This window comes from Schistocerca cancellata, chromosome 1 (genome assembly GCF_023864275.1).
Source record: "Schistocerca cancellata isolate TAMUIC-IGC-003103 chromosome 1, iqSchCanc2.1, whole genome shotgun sequence".
In the NCBI taxonomy this organism is placed as follows: domain Eukaryota; kingdom Metazoa; phylum Arthropoda; class Insecta; order Orthoptera; family Acrididae; genus Schistocerca; species Schistocerca cancellata.
This window is the reverse complement of record NC_064626.1, coordinates 1,261,821,698-1,261,839,338: the sequence shown is the minus strand read 5'-3', so window position 1 is coordinate 1,261,839,338 and position 17,641 is coordinate 1,261,821,698. Positions and strand designations below refer to the sequence as shown.

Below are 17,641 nucleotides of genomic sequence, written 5' to 3'. Positions count from 1 at the left end.
ATTTTTTTTTTATTTGTAATCGAGAGATCAAATACCAATATTCAAAGATGTAGCTTTAAAAATACTTAAATACTCGGTCTTTCATAATGATATATTTTCAACAAAAGCTTTCATCGACTATTTCACCCCCGTAGGGTTAAATTTACAAAAATGCTGAAAAATGTAGTCTTTATTTCTGACTGAGAAACCAAATACCAATTTTCGTAGGTCCAACTTCAAACTTGCCTTAATAGTGACATTAAAACAAAGAAAACCTTCACCCCCTGTTTCACCCCCTTAGGGTAGACGCCTACAATATAAGATCCAAACCTTCTCAGAAGGCCGCCCTCGGTGGACGAGCGGTTCTAGGAGCTTCAGTCCGGAACCGCGCGACTGCTACGGTCGCAGGTTCGAATCCTGCCTCGGGCACGGATGTGTGTGATGTCCTTAGGTTGGTTAGGTTTAAGTAGTTCTAAGTTCTAGGGGACTGATGACCTCAGATGTTTAAGTCCCACGTGTTCAGAGCTATTTGAACCTTCTCAGAATTTCAAGTTTCTAAGCGGTTTGGACTTGGCCATTATGAGTGAGTCAGTCCTGAGTCAGGACATTACGTTTCATTTACAGAGATCACAAGATATTGTTGTACAGATGAGTGTACAATGACTGGTACAATGGTGAGTCCCTGGCGGTGAGTAACCAGGCCACCCTGGAACTTGTTGCAGGTGGTGGCACGAGTCCGGGGCGCCGGTGGCTTCTTCCGGCCGCGTGTGGGCCTCGCAGGAGGCGCTGCACATCCTGGGGGCGCGGCCGGAGGACGCGGGCAGGTGGGAGTGCCGAGTACACAACGCCTTCGGGGAGCAGCGGGTGCACGCCTCGCTGCAGGTCACCGCGCCGCTAGCCGTACACGTCACGCCACACCTGCTGGTGAGGACTTTTGGAAGGGTCAGCTTTGATGTCGTGTGCTGGATATCATCCAAAACACTTCCCTGAAATTACCACGCTGACTGCCCTGTGGCCGCCGCCGTCCACAGCAGGGCTCATACTTAATGCCATGTGCCTGGCCTGGCGGTGAAACGTCCGTCACTAAGAGTGCGGCAGTCAACGTGTTAAGACATATCAGTTCTCAATTGATACTATGTATGAGTAGTCACGCATTACCCAACTCATCATACAACAAACCGTGAGTCCTTCTTTACTGTTATTCAAGCTGTTGTACACAAGGGGATGTACACTGCCAGACGTAAACAGAGTAGCATCTACAAGGAAGGGCATGGGGGGGGGGGGAATAGAAGAAACGAAATTAAACTCCATTGGTTGAGAGGCTATGCGATGTTATTTCAGCCGTTACAAAATCGAGTCAAACTTACAAAGAATAAACCTACAGTTGTCACAGAGCCGCAGTATCCTCTTCTGAGGTAAGGTGGCCCGCAACATTTGTATCTGGTCCTTGATATTCCGGATAGCAGCACGTTCTGCGCAATTCACGTGGTTCCTGAGTGTATTCGTGATCTTCGTTATAGGCAAAGCAGACGTGATGAGGATGTAACCTCACAATGAAACCTTAACGTGGGCCCACAGAACATGGACTGTAACAGTCTCGTCCACCACAAAATGGAAACAGCACGGTGTCTCGAAGTCTTGCCAGCACTGCTTACCTTGTGATCTGTAAAGGCATACAAGGAATTCAAAATGTTTCTTCCGATGGCAGTTGCTTTCGCATTCACTAACATTTCACTCAGAGGCAGAACTCGGAGTAAATTTCGTGCTTACATCGAGCTTAGATTCAAAAATGAATACAAAAGCTCGTATTCAATCTAAATTTACAATGGGTTCCGTAACTGACTGGAGAAGGGAAATAAATTGTAGATGTTTTGAGGAATTTACTGATTATTAATACTCCATTCGAAATCAATAACAAATATTATAGAGTACACTTCTCCTGTGAAAAGTGAAAAACTGTACAAAAGAAAATCTCTGTGCACGTTACGAAATTCTGAACAGATTTAAATTAGTGCGAATGTGACGAAGCCAGTAAGCTAACCTCACGGATAGATAAGTGAAACCTTTTACACAATGGAAGTTCATTGTAAACGTTGGCTTCCGCGGCCATTGTCACATTCAATAAAATTATTCTGGGTTTGTGACCGCATTGTCAATATGTAAAACTACCGACGTTTCGGTGACCCTGAAGAAGGTCACTTGCAAAAGGGACTAAACGTCGGTAGTTGTATATATTGACAATGCGGTCACAAACCCAGAAAAAATTTACTAAACCGAAGTCCAGTCTGTACACGAGTGAAGGCACAGACCTGAAAACCCTGCAAACAAAATATTTTCCGCCAAGCTGCAAATGGATCCCTCCTCCTCACCGTAATCTATATCATACTGCCAAAGCTACCAAACGGTGTACGGCTGAGGATACTTCTGGTACCACTAACTGATCCAACCCCCTCCCCCATTCCCCGTTCCTTTCGTAAATGGCAAATGGGAAACATAATTGTCAATAGGCCTCCGTATTGACTCTAATTTCACGAGGTGTATGTGAGAAGAAGTAATATGTTGTCCGAGTCTTCCCGGAAAGTACACTCTCGAAATATCAATAGTAAATCGCTCCGTGACGCACAAAACCTGTCTTGTGACTTGTGCCTACTAAACGGTCCAGTGACTTATCGCACGACTCTTCGCTGGATCTTCTCTATCTCTTCTACCGGTCCGACCTGTGAGGGTCCCAAATTGATGGACAATACTCAAGAATGGCTGAACCAGCGCCATGAAACTCGCATCCTTCGAGGATGCGTTGCAATACCTTAAGATTGATGAGAATGGTCATCAAACAATAGATTCAGTACAAACACTCAGCATCCATAAGCAAGCTGCGACATCGGTCGTCCATAGCAAGTGGAAGCAGAAACCAGCGGACCAACAATACAGCGCGAGGAAGAGTGGGGACCCTTTTAAACCGCCTCTCAACCCGCACAGGCCTCTGGTCTGTAAACACTGTCTCTAAAGTGTTGCCCAACAACCCTGTTTTCACTTTACCAGTCAAAGACTGGCAATCGATGCCCAGAGAGCCTTGAATGTCATTGCAACAAATTCACAACACAGAACTCGTAGGGGAATGAATAACATCACAGCTGACGTTTATCGAATGACTCTCAATATATTAAGGGGCTCCGGAAAGGCTCAAAATCATGAAAAGTTCAATTTTTACTTTTTTGCGTTTTCTCAATCTGCAGACTATTACCTTTTAATAGATATATAATTTATTCAATTCCGAAGACTACAACTATTTTTAAAAATTTTTTAAATGTATTCTACATGGCCGTGACCCACTGTGGCGCTGTTAAACTGCTGTCAAATGGTGTTATTATTAACGTCCGTGTTCATCAGGTACATTTTAGTGATGTGAGATAAAGTATATGTTGTGGCTAATCTACACTCCTGGAAATGGAAAAAAGAACACATTGACACCGGTGTGTCAGACCCACCATACTTGCTCCGGACACTGCGAGAGGGCTGTACAAGCAATGATCACACGCACGGCACAGCGGACACACCAGGAACCGCGGTGTTGGCCGTCGAATGGCGCTAGCTGCGCAGCATTTGTGCACCGCCGCCGTCAGTGTCAGCCAGTTTGCCGTGGCATACGGAGCTCCATCGCAGTCTTTAACACTGGTAGCATGCCGCGACAGCGTGGACGTGAACCGTATGTGCAGTTGACGGACTTTGAGCGAGGGCGTATAGTGGGCATGCGGGAGGTCGGGTGGACGTACCGCCGAATTGCTCAACACGTGGGGCGTGAGGTCTCCACAGTACATCGATGTTGTCGCCAGTGGTCGGCGGAAGGTGCACGTGCCCGTCGACCTGGGACCGGACCGCAGCGACGCACGGATGCACGCCAAGACCGTGGGATCCTACGCAGTGCCGTAGGGGACCGCACCGCCCCTTCCCAGCAAATTAGGGACACTGTTGCTCCTGGGGTATCGGCGAGGACCATTCGCAACCGTCTCCATGAAGCTGGGCTACGGTCCCGCACACCGTTAGGCCGTCTTCCGCTCACGCCCCAACATCGTGCAGCCCGCCTCCAGTGGTGTCGCGACAGGCGTGAATGGAGGGACGAATGGAGACGTGTCGTCTTCAGCGATGAGAGTCGCTTCTGCCTTGGTGCCAATGATGGTCGTATGCGTGATTGGCGCCGTGCAGGTGAGCGCCACAATCAGGACTGCATACGACCGAGGCACACAGGGCCAACACCCGGCATCATGGTGTGGGGAGCGATCTCCTACACTGGCCGTACACCACTGGTGATCGTCGAGGGGACACTGAATAGTGCACGGTACATCCAAACCGTCATCGAACCCATCGTTCTACCATTCCTAGACCGGCAAGGGAACTTGCTGTTCCAACAGGACAATGCACGTCCGCATGTATCCCGTGCCACCCAACGTGCTCTAGAAGGTGTAAGTCAACTACCCTGGCCAGCAAGATCTCCGGATGTGTCCCCCATTGAGCATGTTTGGGACTGGATGAAGCGTCGTCTCACGTGGTCTGCACGTCCAGCACGAACGCTGGTCCAACTGAGGCGCCAGGTGGAAATGGCATGGCAAGCCGTTCCACAGGACTACATCCAGCATCTCTACGATCGTCTCCATGGGAGAATAGCAGCCTGCATTGCTGCGAAAGGTGGATATACACTGTACTAGTGCCGACATTGTGCATGCTCTGTTGCCTGTGTCTATGTGCCTGTGGTTCTGTCAGTGTGATCATGTGATGTATCTGACCCCAGGAATGTGTCAATAAAGTTTCCCCTTCCTGGGACAATGAATTCACGGTGTTCTTATTTCAATTTCCAGGAGTGTATTTTCAGAGACTTAGCAGCACCTGAACTGTTGAAAAAGTGTATTCACGGAAAAACTCAAAACCCCAATGAAAGTGTAAATAGTGTTATATGGTCGAGAATCCCCAAGACTGTATTTGTTGGAATAGAAACACTTCACTTTGGTGTGTATGATGCTGTTGCGACTTTCAATGATGGCAACATTGTAAGGTGCAAGGTATTTAGAAATATGGGAATGAAGATAGGTTCTAACATGGTACGAGCGATGCTTGCTTTAGACAAGGAACGCCTTCGGGCTGCAGACAGGGCTGTAAAGAGTCTAGAAATACAAGCAAGAGTAAACAGGAGGAGGAACAAGAGGAAGCTTGAGGAGGAGTTTGCAGAGGATGAAGATAATCCATCCTATGGACCTGGAATGCACTAAAAAGTTAATCCAATCTTTGTCGCTCGATTCCCAAAACTTTTATTTTCTCATACTAATTACATGTTTTCTAAGGATCTTCCAAACATATTTGTTTCAAACTTTCAGTAAATGTTACACAGTACCTTCTGCATAATTTAACACAGCCTTTTTCCAAAAAACTGTGTATTTTTGAATATATAAATAAAAAATTGCAAAAAATGTTGTGAATTTTCATTACAATTGAAAAAAAAATCATCTTTAATAACTGAACTAAAATTTTGTAAAATCCCTGTGTTAAGTTGTAGCCCATATTCCAATAAATAATCTGTAAAAAGTTCAACTTCCTACCTCAAATACTTTGTGAGGAAAGATGTAATTTATAAGCGTTATTTTAACATTGCAAGTATAGGGCGTTCCGGAGCCCCTTAACACCGGCTTTGGAGAGAGGTGTTCAGTACGTAACGCAAAACATTTTTATTTCTCGGAAAATTCGGCTGAGAAAATGCGGAATTTGTTACGGGCCATTGTAGAATACTCCAGACCCTATAGTTTCATCCAGTTCCAATAGGTGGCGAAGCTACTTGCAGCCTTAAAAGTGGGGTCTGTCTTTCAAGCAGAGAGCTCTCGTTGAGTTCCTTTTGGCGAAAAACCAGAGCGTCGCATATATTCATTGACGCCTGCGGAACGTCTACGGAGACCTGCAGTGAACAAAAGCACGGTGAGTCTTTGTGCGAGGCGTCAGACACCATCCCAGCAATCATATCAGAAATGTCGTGCAAACCTGTCCAGTCTCCCGATTGCCGGCCAGCCGCACACAACCGTGACTCACGCACCGTTGGGTCGTGCTTACCTTATCATTTGAGGTGATCGGCGGATCAGAATCAAACACCTCGCTGCCCAACTGGGCGACTCTGCTGGTTGTGCTGACACAGTCGTCCACCGCTTAGAGCACTCAAAGGTGTCTCGACACTGGGTTCCTCGCCTCCTAACAGAAAATCATGAAAAGCAACGAAGTTGTTTGCACGTTATGACGACGCTCGTGACAATTTTTTGTCGACTATTGTCACAGCTGCTGAACCATGGGCTCATCATTTCAAACTGGAAACAAAATCATTATCAATGGAGTAGTGGCACACTACCTCTCCTCCGAAGAAAAAGTTCAAAGGCGCGCCCTCGAACGGCAAAGTCATGGGGACGGATTTCTGGGAATCGGAGGAAATTATTCTGTTTGATGTCCTTCCTCATAGTGCAACCATCAACTATTAAGTGTATTGTGCTACCCTCGGAAGTTGAAGGAACGACTTCAGCGTGTTCGTCGTCACAAAAATGCAAACGAACTTCTCCTTCTCCGTGACAATACAAGGCATCGCACAAATCTGCGCAACCGTGAGGGACTCACAAAATTTTGTTGGTCTGTTCTTCCTCAGCTGCACTACAGCCTGGATCCCGCACCTTCAGACTTCCAGCTGAAGGATGCATCCCGCGTGAAGCAGTAAGTGGATGATGGGTTACTGATGCAGCAAGACATTGCCTCCGATGTCGACCAGTAGTCTGGTACCATGTGTTGTGGGGCGGCGGGTGGAATATAATTGTTGTTAATATATTTTGTAGAAAGTTCTGTAGAAAAGATGCATTTCCCGGCCGATTAACCATATGTGGGGCGGCAGGTGGAAATTATTTGGTTTTTATCCTGTTATTTAAATGTAGAGCGTAATGTAGAAAAGATGCATTTCCCGGCCGATTAACCATATGTGGGGCGGCGGGTGGAATTAATTGTTATAAAAAGGTTGCTATTATTTGCGCAGTCTTTTGCCGTTCTCAACACTGGCTCTCTAACTACAATACTGGCAACCAGAAAGTGATTAGCAAAACGTGAAGCCTGTAATTAGAATTCCTAGTGCCCACTTCATCTGAGAAATACACTTATAGCTACAGCTTATAGCTCTGAGGAATTAGGAGATTGTGTGGGATTCATAATCAAAAACGATTCTCTATAAAAGGTTCACTATATTCTGATAGTCACAGACCAAAAAGAATCCACACAATCCAACTACCAGAGCAGTTCAAAGTCTAATGCGCTGATGCAATTACAACTGTTCAAATTAAATGTTTAAGTGAATGCTCGCCATAATTTGATGATAATGTTCATCAAACGCCACGCTAAATAATGGTAGAATGTCTGTCCCGCGGCGACACGTGAAAATACGACATACGCAAACTGAAGATAGATCATTAAAGTCATCCCAGAATTAACACTTCACTCGAAAACGATTTCATGGTTACGCGTATCCCGAGTAACTTATTACAGCATCCGAGGCTGTTTATAGCAATGATACCGACGCGACGCGACTCCCGACACAGGTGGTGTGCTATTCAGCGTCTGGAGAGAACTGGGGCCTTTTTTCTCTCGCGCAGCGTTCTTATATATAAAGCCGCGGTGCGGACGGCTAAGGGAACGCCTGATCAAAATTGCTCTCCCGACTAGCCGCTGGGCTAGTAATGCACCACGTTAAGTTATCGAATAAATCATTGCTTCCTTTGCTGATGGGTGATGAAGCTCTAAATTTAAATGTGCATTCAGCACACAGGTAAGTAATCATAATAAAAGTCTGACGTGGCTAAGTCAAATATTTTGGGCGAGAGAATTAATTTAATTACACTACACGCAGTAGACGAGCTCTGAACTTGTCCTTTGGAGATATGCTATTGCTATAGTTTTACAGTTATTCAATTGAAACTTCTCACATCTTTATGATTATAGCGGATCTCCCTTCTACTTAAATTTAAACATCCTAGCCTTATTTATTCGCCTACTTAATCTATCCTGCTTCCTTAATTTCTAAGACAAAAACCAGAAAATCATGAATTTCAACTAAAATTTTAATTTGTGAGATCCAGAATACTGTTTCTACTAAATTATTATGAAAAGGAATCTAAATACAAATTTTTAAGTTTCTAGCTCTTTTCTGTTGCGCCAATGATTTTTACAGAAAAACATCCGAATTTTGAAAATGGTTAATGTTATTGAACTGATATTCAACACATATTGATTTAGTATTACTCCCGACATGCTAGAAACGTTTCAGGTTGTTTACTTGATTTTTAAAGTATTACGCAACATTTATGACGTCAGAGCTAGTTACAGCGGACTAGGCTGGCACACAATGGAAAGACTGATGTGAATTTTATACGGCGTGAGTAGGCTGCTTCCCTACAGTGTGTCGTAGCCGTCCCTTATCAGTTAGAGTGCACGCTCAACCGACAAGCAAGATGGTCTTCCGACCTCCCTTCAGGAGCGCAGAGAGAAACATCCCCAGCGGATATAAACAATAACAGGCTTTCCAAATAAACAAGGGACTACTTCGCCAGACAACGTGTGACAGTGTTCCACCAAACGGAACTCATATGACTCATGTAGCAGTCCGCCGACTCGGCTTTATAAGCACCCATGGACAGTCAGACTGATATCCCACCCCACTTCGTCTTTCCTTTCCTCCCCCCTTTTTTTTGCCCCTCATCTGTCCAGGTCCCCCCCCCCCTCCCCCATCTGCCCTTGGCTGTGGTGTGTTATCTTCGTGCCAACTTTTTAGTGCAGTGTTTTAAGTGAGTGTTAAGTGTTGTGCGTTTTTTCCAAAGTGTTGCGAACAGAAATCATACTGTCGTTGAGTGTGATTTTTGTTATATCTGTAGCGAACAGAAACCACACTGTCGCCGTGTTTCTTTTAACTGTCTGTCTACTTTTTTTACCTGTCTGCTCCCTGTTTATTATTTCTCATCATCACCAACCCTTTGTTTTATGTTTTAACCTCCACAATTTTCCGCCATTTTACAATTAAGTCACCGTTTTTATCGCCTGCTTTTAGGGTTTATTATGTTCTTCTGAGGTTTTAAACATTCTGTAGGCTGAAGAGCAGCGTACTAAGCTGCTACCAGCCCGCCCCCTTCAGGGGCAATCGAAACTCAATAAAGGAAAAAAAAAAGTCAGACCGGCAGTGTTACATAGTGCTAGAGACAGCTCCGGGCAGTACTTACGCCGGCTCTAGCGTTGTATACACTCGCCGTAGCATTGCAGTAGTATGTCCTATTTTGTAACTGGTAGAGTAGATTTTTGTCAGTATTTTGTTCCATTGTCCTTTTTCTTTATCTGGTCTGCCACCACAAGAGCTGCGGGGCTTCTCTTGTTGTTCTTGCGTTTAAAACTTAGTGTATGCCGAGAAGGCGTTTTTCTTTAATTATAATAAAGTGTGTTCGAATTGACCATTAGTTCTTTCTTGCCGACTGCAGGGACACTACAGTCTGGGCATAAGGGCCTCCCCAGTAAGGCCATCGCACTGAACTGAGATTGTTGACAAATAGAGTTTTGTAGCCGAAAGGGTGGGAAATCTACATCTACATCTACATTTATACTCCGCAAGCCACCCAACGGTGTGTGGCGGAGGGAACTTTACGTGCCACTGTCATTACCTCCCTTTCCTGTTCCAGTCGCGTATGGTTCGCGGGAAGAACGACTGTCTGAAAGCCTCTGTGCGCGCTCTAATCTCTCTAATTTTACATTCGTGATCTCCTCGGGAGGTATAAGTAGGGGGAAGCAATATATTCGATACCTCATCCAGAAACGCACCCTCTCGAAATCTGGACAGCAAGCTACACCGCGATGCAGAGCGCCTCTCTTGCAGAGTCTGCCACTTGAGTTTGTTAAACATCTCCGTAACGCTATCACGGTTACCAAATAACCCTGTGACGAAACGCGCCGCTCTTCTTTGGATCTTCTCCATCTCCTCCGTCAACCCGATCTGGTACGGATCCCACACTGATGAGCAATACTCAAGTATAGGTCGAAAGAGTGTTTTGTAAGCCACCTCCTTTGTTGATGGACTACATTTTCTAAGGACTCTCCCAATGAATCTCAACCTGGTACCCGCCTTACCAACAATTAATTTTATATGATCATTCCACTTCAAATCGTTCCGCACGCATACTCCCAGATATTTTACAGAAGTAACTGCTACCAGTGTTTGTTCCGCTATCATATAATCATATAATAAAGGATCCTTCTTTCTATGTATTCGCAATACATTACATTTGTCTATGTTAAGGGTCAGTTGCCACTCCCTGCACCAACTGCCTATCCGTTGCAGATCTTCCTGCATTTCGCTACAATTTTCTAATGCTGCAACTTCTCTGTATACTACAGCATCATCCGCGAAAAGCCGCATGGAACTTCCGACACTATCTACTAGGTCATTTTTATATATTGTGAAAAGCAATGGTCCCGTAACACTCCCCTGTGGCACGCCAGAGGTTACTTTAACGTCTGTAGACGTCTCTCCGTTGATAACAACATGCTGTGTTCTGTTTGCTAAAAACTCTTCAATCCAGCCACACAGCTGGTCTGATATTCCGTAGGCTCTTACTCTGTTTATCAGGCGACAGTGCGGAACTGTATCGAACGCCTTCCGGAAGTCAAGAAAAATAGCATCTACCTGGGAGCCTGTATCTAATATTTTCTGGGTCTCATGAACAAATAAAGCGAGTTGGGTCTCACACGATCGCTGTTTCCGGAATCCATGTTGATTCCTACATAGTAGATTCTGAGTTTCCAAAAACGACATGATACTCGAGCAAAAAACATGTTCTAAAATTCTACAACAGATCGACGTCAGAGATATAGGTCTATAGTTTTGCGCATCTGCTCGACGACTCTTCTTGAAGACTGGGACTACCTGTGCTCTTTTCCAATCATTTGGAACCTTCCGTTCCTCTAGAGACTTGCGGTACACGGCTGTTAGAAGGGGGGCAAGTTCTTTCGCGTACTCTGTGTAGAATCGAATTGGTATCCTGTCAGGTCCAGTGGACTTCCCTCTGTTAAGTGATTTCAGTTGCTTTTCTATTCCTTGGACACTTATTTCGATGTCAGCCATTTTTTCGTTTGTGCGAGGATTTAGATAAGGAACTGCAGTGCGGTCTTCCTCTGTGAAACAGCTTTGGAAAAAGGTGTTTAGTATTTCAGCTTTACGCGTGTCATCCTCTGTTTCAATGCCTTCATCATCCCGGAGTGTCTGGATATGCTGTTTCGAGCCACTTACTGATTTAACGTAAGACCAGAATTTCCTAGGATTTTCTGTCAAGTCGGTACCTAGTATTTTACTTTCGAATTCACTGAACGCTTCACGCATAGCCCTCCTTACGCTAACTTTGACATCGTTTAGCTTCTGTTTGTCTGAGAGGTTTTGGCTGCGTTTAAACTTGGAGTGAAGCTCTCTTTGCTTTCGCAGTAGCTTCCTAACTTTGTTGTTGTACCACGGTGGGTTTTTCCCGTCCCTCACAGTTTTACTCGGCACGTAATTGTCTAAAACGCATTTTACGATTGCCTTGAACTTTTTCCATAAACACTCAACATTGTCAGTGTTGGAACAGAAATTTTCGTTTTGATCTGTTAGGGAGTCTGAAATCTGCCTTCTATTACTCTTGCTAAACAGATAAACCTTCCTCCCTTTTTTTTATATTCCTATTAGCTTCCATATTCAGGGATGCTGCAACGGCCTTATGATCGCTGATTCCCTGTTCTGCACTTAAAGAGTCGAAAAGTTCGTGTCTGTTTGTTATCAGTAGGTCCAAGATGTTATCTCCACGAGTCGGTTCTCTGTTTAATTGCTCGAGGTAATTTTCGGATAGTGCACTCAGTATAATGTCACTCGATGCTCTGTCCCTACCACCTGTCCTAAACATCTGAGTGTCCCTGTCTATATCTGGTAAATTGAAATCTCCACCTAAGACTATAACATGCTGAGAAAATTTATGTGAAATGTATTCCAAATTTTCTCTCAGTTGTTCTGCCACTAATGCTGCTGAGTCGGGGGGGTCGGTAAAAGGAGCCAATTATTAACCTAGCTCGGTTGTTGAGTGTAACCTCCACCCATAATAATTCACAAGAACTATCCACTTCTACTTCACTACAGGATAAACTGCTACTAACAGCGACGAACACTCCACCACCGGTTGCATGCAATCTATCCTTTCTAAACACCGTCTGTACCTTTGTAAAAATTTCGGCAGAATTTATCTCTGGCTTCAGCCAGCTTTCTGTACCCATAACGATTTAAGCTTCGGTGCTTTCTATCAGCGCTTGAAGTTCCGGTACTTTACCAACGCAGCTTCGACAGTTTACAATTACAATACCGATTGCTGCTTGGTCCCCGCATGTGCTGACTTTGCCCCGCACCCGTTGAGGCTGTTGCCCTTTCTGTACTTGCCCGAGGCCATCTAACCTAAAAAACCGCCCAGCCCACGCCACACAACCCCTGCTACCCGTGTAGCCGCTTGTTGCGTGTAGTGGACTCCTGATCTATCCAGCGGAACCCGAAACCCCACCACCCTATGGCGCAAGTCGAGGAATCTGCAGCCCACACGGTCGCAGAACCGTCTCAGCCTCTGATTCAGACCCTCCACTCGGCTCTGTACCAAAGGGCCGCAGTCAGTCCTGTCGACGATGCTGCAGATGGTGAGCTCTGCTTTCATCCCGCTAGCGAGACTGGCAGTCTTCACCAAATCAGATAGCCGCCGGAAGCCAGAGAGGATTTCCTCCGATCCATAGCGACACACATCATTGGTGCCGACATGAGCGACCACCTGCAGATGGGTGCACCCTGTACCCTTCATGGCATCCGGAAGGACCCTTTCCACATCTGGAATGACTCCCCCCGGTATGCACACGGAGTGCACTTTGGTTTTCTTCCCCTCCCATGCTGCCATATCCCTAAGGAGCCCCATTACGCGCCTGACGTTGGAGCTCCCAACTACCAGTGAGCCCACCCTCTGCGACCGCCCGGATCTTGCAGACTGAGGGGCAACCTCTGGAACAGGACAAGCAGCCATGTCAGGCCGAAGATCAGTATCAGCCTGAGACAGAGCCTGAAACCGGTTCGTCAGACAAACTGGAGAGGCTTTCCGTTCAGCCCTTCGGAATGTCTTTCGCCCCCTGCTACACCTTGAGACGACCTCCCACTCTACCACAGGTGAGGGATCAGCCTCAATGCGGGCAGTATCCCGGGCAACCACAGTCGTAGTCCGATCGGGGGATGCGTGGGACGAGCTGGCCGTCCCCGACAAACCCCCATCCGGACACCCACAGTGATGCCCATTGGCAACAGCCTCAAGCTGTGTGACCGAAGCCAACACTGCCTGAAGCTGGGAGCGAAGGGATGCCAACTCAGCCTGCATCCGAACAGAGCAGTTGCAGTCCCTATCCATGCTAAAAACTGGTGTGCAAAGAACGTCTGAACTAATCTACAGAGAGCGCAAACAAGTCGACAGAAAATTTAAACGGTTATTAAAATACAAGATTGCCTAGTAAATGCAGTAATGCTGCCACTTGTGCACTGCTGACACACTGCTCGGCGGCGGAAGGAAACTACGTGATTTTACACTATTCAGGTACTAAAACTCGATGCTACAACTCTCAAATACTATAATACGCCCGAAATTTATGAATTAAGCAATGCAAGTACCAAAAACACGCAAAGAAATTAAGAATTAAACTATGTAACAAATGAGTAAGCTAAGAGTATACGACTTGCTGCTGCAGCTGCTTATCCAACGGCGGCGGTGGTGTATTGGAATTCTGAACAAAACCAACCTGTACCCAGAAAAAAATTCAAGGCCCCTTGTAGTATCTCTTGTCCGCCTTCGTATCCTTCATAAAAACAGTAAATAAATTATTCATTAGAAAATTCAATTTTCTGCATTGTTTATGATCTCAGAGGCCTTCTATCTTTTAATCATCCTAATTATTCATTGTTTAATAAATTCCGCCACCGCTAGAGAATTTGGCATTCCACTATATGTTTTGCTTGCCTCCCGAGACTGTCGGTACGCCGTTGTCGGCAGGTGGTGAACTCTGGAGAAGCGGCGACGTTCAACTGCACAGTGTCGGGGTCGCCGATGGGCAGCGTGGAGTGGCTGCACAACGCAGAGCCCATCCCTGCCGGGCGAGTTCGGCTGCTGTCGCCGCTGGTGCTGCAGCTCGCCGCGGCCACCCGCGCACACCGCGGCGTCTACCAGTGCGTCGCCCGGGGCGACGGCGACGGCGCTCAGGCGGCAGCAGAGCTCAGACTCGGAGGTCAGCTGGCTCTCTGTCTCTGGTTACTTTCATTAATATCGCATTTTACACAACATTCAACTTTTGTTCACTTACAACTTATTTCACATCCCCTCACCATTCGCTCCTCACTAGGCTCATTTTAGCAAGCGGGCGTAGACTCCATAAGAAAAAGAAAAACGACTCACCACGAAGGAATTACCCGAATGGGATTTAAATCTGTGTACACACGTGAAAAAAGTTTTGCATCACCTCGGTTCAGAGAGTTCCAGAACCTGTACAGAAAATGGGGGATACAGATAAATATAAATAACATTTTCATCCTTTTTATTGTGAAACGTCCCCTTTCAACAATTACACAAGACTGTTCCCCCCCATGAACCATGGACCTTGCCGTTGGTGGGGAGGCTTGCGTGCCTCAGCGATACAGATAGCCGTACCGTAGGTACAACCACAACGGAGGGGTATCTGCTGAGAGGCCAGACAAACGTGTGGTTCCTGAAGAGGGGCAGCAGCCTTTTCAGTATTTGCAAGGGCAACAGTCTGGATGATTGACTGATCTGGCCTTGTAACAATAACCAAAACGACCTTGCTGTGCTGGTACTGCGAACGGCTGAAAGCAAGGGGAAACTACGGCCGTAATTTTTCCCGAGGGCATGCAGGTTTACTGTATGATTAAATGATGATGGCGTCCTCTTGGGTAAAATATTCCGGAGGTAAAATAGTCCCCCATTCGGATCTCCGGGCGGGGACTACTCAAGAGGACATCGTTACCAGGAGAAAGGAAACTGGCATTCCACGGATCGCAGCGTGGAATGTCAGATCCCTTAATCGGGCAGGTAGGTTAGAAAATTTAAAAAGCGAAATGGATAGGTTAAAGTTAGATATAGTGGGAATTAGTGAAGTTCGGTGGCAGGAGGAACAAGACTTTTGGTCAGGTGAATACAGGGTTATAAATACAAAATCAAATAGGGGTAATGCAGGAGTAGGTTTAATAATGAATAAAAAAAATAGGAGTGCAGGTAAACTACTACAAACAGCATAGTGAACGCATTATTGTGGCCAAGATAGACACGAAGCCCACACCTACTACAGTAGTACAAGTTTATATGCCAACTAGCTCTGCAGATGATGAAGAAATTGATGAAATGTATGATGTGATAAAAGAAATTATTCAGGTAGTGAAGGGAGACGAAAATTTAATAGTCATGGGTGACTGGAATTCGAGTGTAGGAAAAGGGAGAGAAGGAAACGTAGTAGGTGAATATGGATTGGGGGTAAGAAATCAAAGAGGAAGCCGTCTGGTAGAATTTTGCACAGAGCACAACTTAATCATAGCTAACACTTGGTTTAAGAATCATGATAGAAGGTTGTATACAAGGAAGAACCCTGGAGATACTAAAGGGCATCAGATAGATTATATAATGGTAAGACAGAGATTTAGGAACCAGGTTTTAAATTGTAAGACATTTCCAGGGGCAGATGTGGACTCTGACCACAATCTATTGGTTATGACCTGTAGATTAAAACTGAAGAAACTGCAAAAAGGTGGGAGTTTAAGGAGATGGGACCTGGATAAACTGAAAGAACCAGAGGTTGTACAGAGTTTCAGGGAGAGCATAAGGGAACAATTGACAGGAATGGGGGAAAGAAATACAGTAGAAGAGGAATGGGTAGCTTTGAGGGATGAAGTAGTAAAGGCAGCAGAGGATCAAGTAGGTAAAAAGACGAGGGCTAGTAGAAATCCTTGGATAACAGAATAAATATTGAATTTAATTGATGTAAGGAGAAAATATAAAAATGCAGTAAATGAAGTAGGCAAATAGGAATACAAAAGTCTCAAAAATGAGATCGACAGGAAGTGCAAAATGGCTAAGCAGGGATGGCTAGGGGACAAATGTAAGGATGTAGAGGCTTATCTCACTAGGCGTAAGATAGATACTGTCTACAGGAAAATTAAAGAGACCTTTGGAGAATAGAGAGCCACTCGCATGAATATCAAGAGCACAGATGGAAACCCAGTTCTAAGCAAAGAAGGGAAAGCAGAAAGGTGGAAGGAGTATATAGAGGGTCTGTACAAGGGCGATGTACTTGAGGACAATATTATGGAAATGGAAGTGGATGTAGCTGAAGATGAAATGGGAGATACGATACTGCGTGAAGAGTTTGACAGAGCACTGAAAGACCTGAGTCGAAACGAGGCCCCGGGAGTAGACAACATTTCATTGGATCTACTGACGGCCTTGGGAGAGCCAGTCCTGACAAAACTCTACCATCTGGTGAGCAAGATGTATGAGACAGGCGAAATACCCTCAGACTTCAAGAAGAATATAATAATTCCAATCCTAAAGAAAGCAGGTGTTGACAGATGTAATAATTACCGAACTATCAGTTTAATAAGTCACAGCTGCAAAACACTAACGCGAATTCTTTACAGACGAATGGAAAAACTGGTAGAAACCAACCTTGGCGAAGATCAGTTTGGATTCCGCAGAAATGTTGGAACACGTGAGGAAATACTGACCCTACGACTTATCTTAGAAGAAAGATTAAGGAAAGGCAAACCTACGTTTCTAGCATTTGTAGACTTAGAGAAAGCTTTTGACAATGTTGACTGGAATACTCTCTTTCAAATTCTAAAGGTGGCAGGGGTAAAATACAGGGATCGAAAGGCTATTTACAATTTGTACAGAAACCAGATGGCAGTTATAAGAGTCGAGGGACATGAAAGGGAAGCAGTGGTTGGGAGGGGAGTAAGACAGGGTTGTAGCCTTGTCATTGTAATTCTGTCAGAGACAGCAAAGGACTTGGAAGAGCAGTTGAACGGAATGGATGGTGTCTTGAAGGGAGGATATAAGATGAACATCAACAAAAGCAAAACGAGGATAATGGAATGTAGTCGAATTAAGTCGGGTGATGCTGAGGGTATTGGATTAGGGAATGAGACACTTAAGGTAGTAAATGAGTTTTGCTATTTGGGGAGCAAAATAACTGATGATGGACGAAGTAGAGAGGATATAAAATGTAGACTGGCAATGGCAAGGAAAGCGTTTCTGAAGAAGAGAAATTTGTTAACATCGAGTATAGATTTAAGTGTCAGGATGTCATTTCTGAAAGTATTTGTATGGAGTGTAGCCATCTATGGAAGTGAAACATGGACGGTAAATAGTTTGGACAAGAAGAGAATAGAAGCTTTCGAAATGTGGTGCTACAGAAGAATGCTGAAGATTAGATGGGTAGATCACATAACTAATGAGGAAGTATTGAATAGGATTGGGGAGAAGAGTAGTTTGTGGCACAACTTGACCAGAAGAAGGGATCGGAT

General features: G+C 45.2%; 1 protein-coding gene across 1 annotated transcript in view; it reads left to right on the top strand.

The window, feature by feature from the left end:
- Positions 1–17,641, top strand: part of LOC126144870 (Down syndrome cell adhesion molecule-like protein Dscam2) — a 549,485-nt gene that overhangs the window by 135,913 nt on the left and 395,931 nt on the right. Inside the window, exons 5-6 of the mRNA XM_049915521.1 lie at positions 702–903; positions 14,106–14,337. Coding sequence (XP_049771478.1) covers positions 702–903; positions 14,106–14,337 — 434 coding nt within the window. The remainder of the gene's footprint in view (positions 1–701; positions 904–14,105; positions 14,338–17,641) is intronic.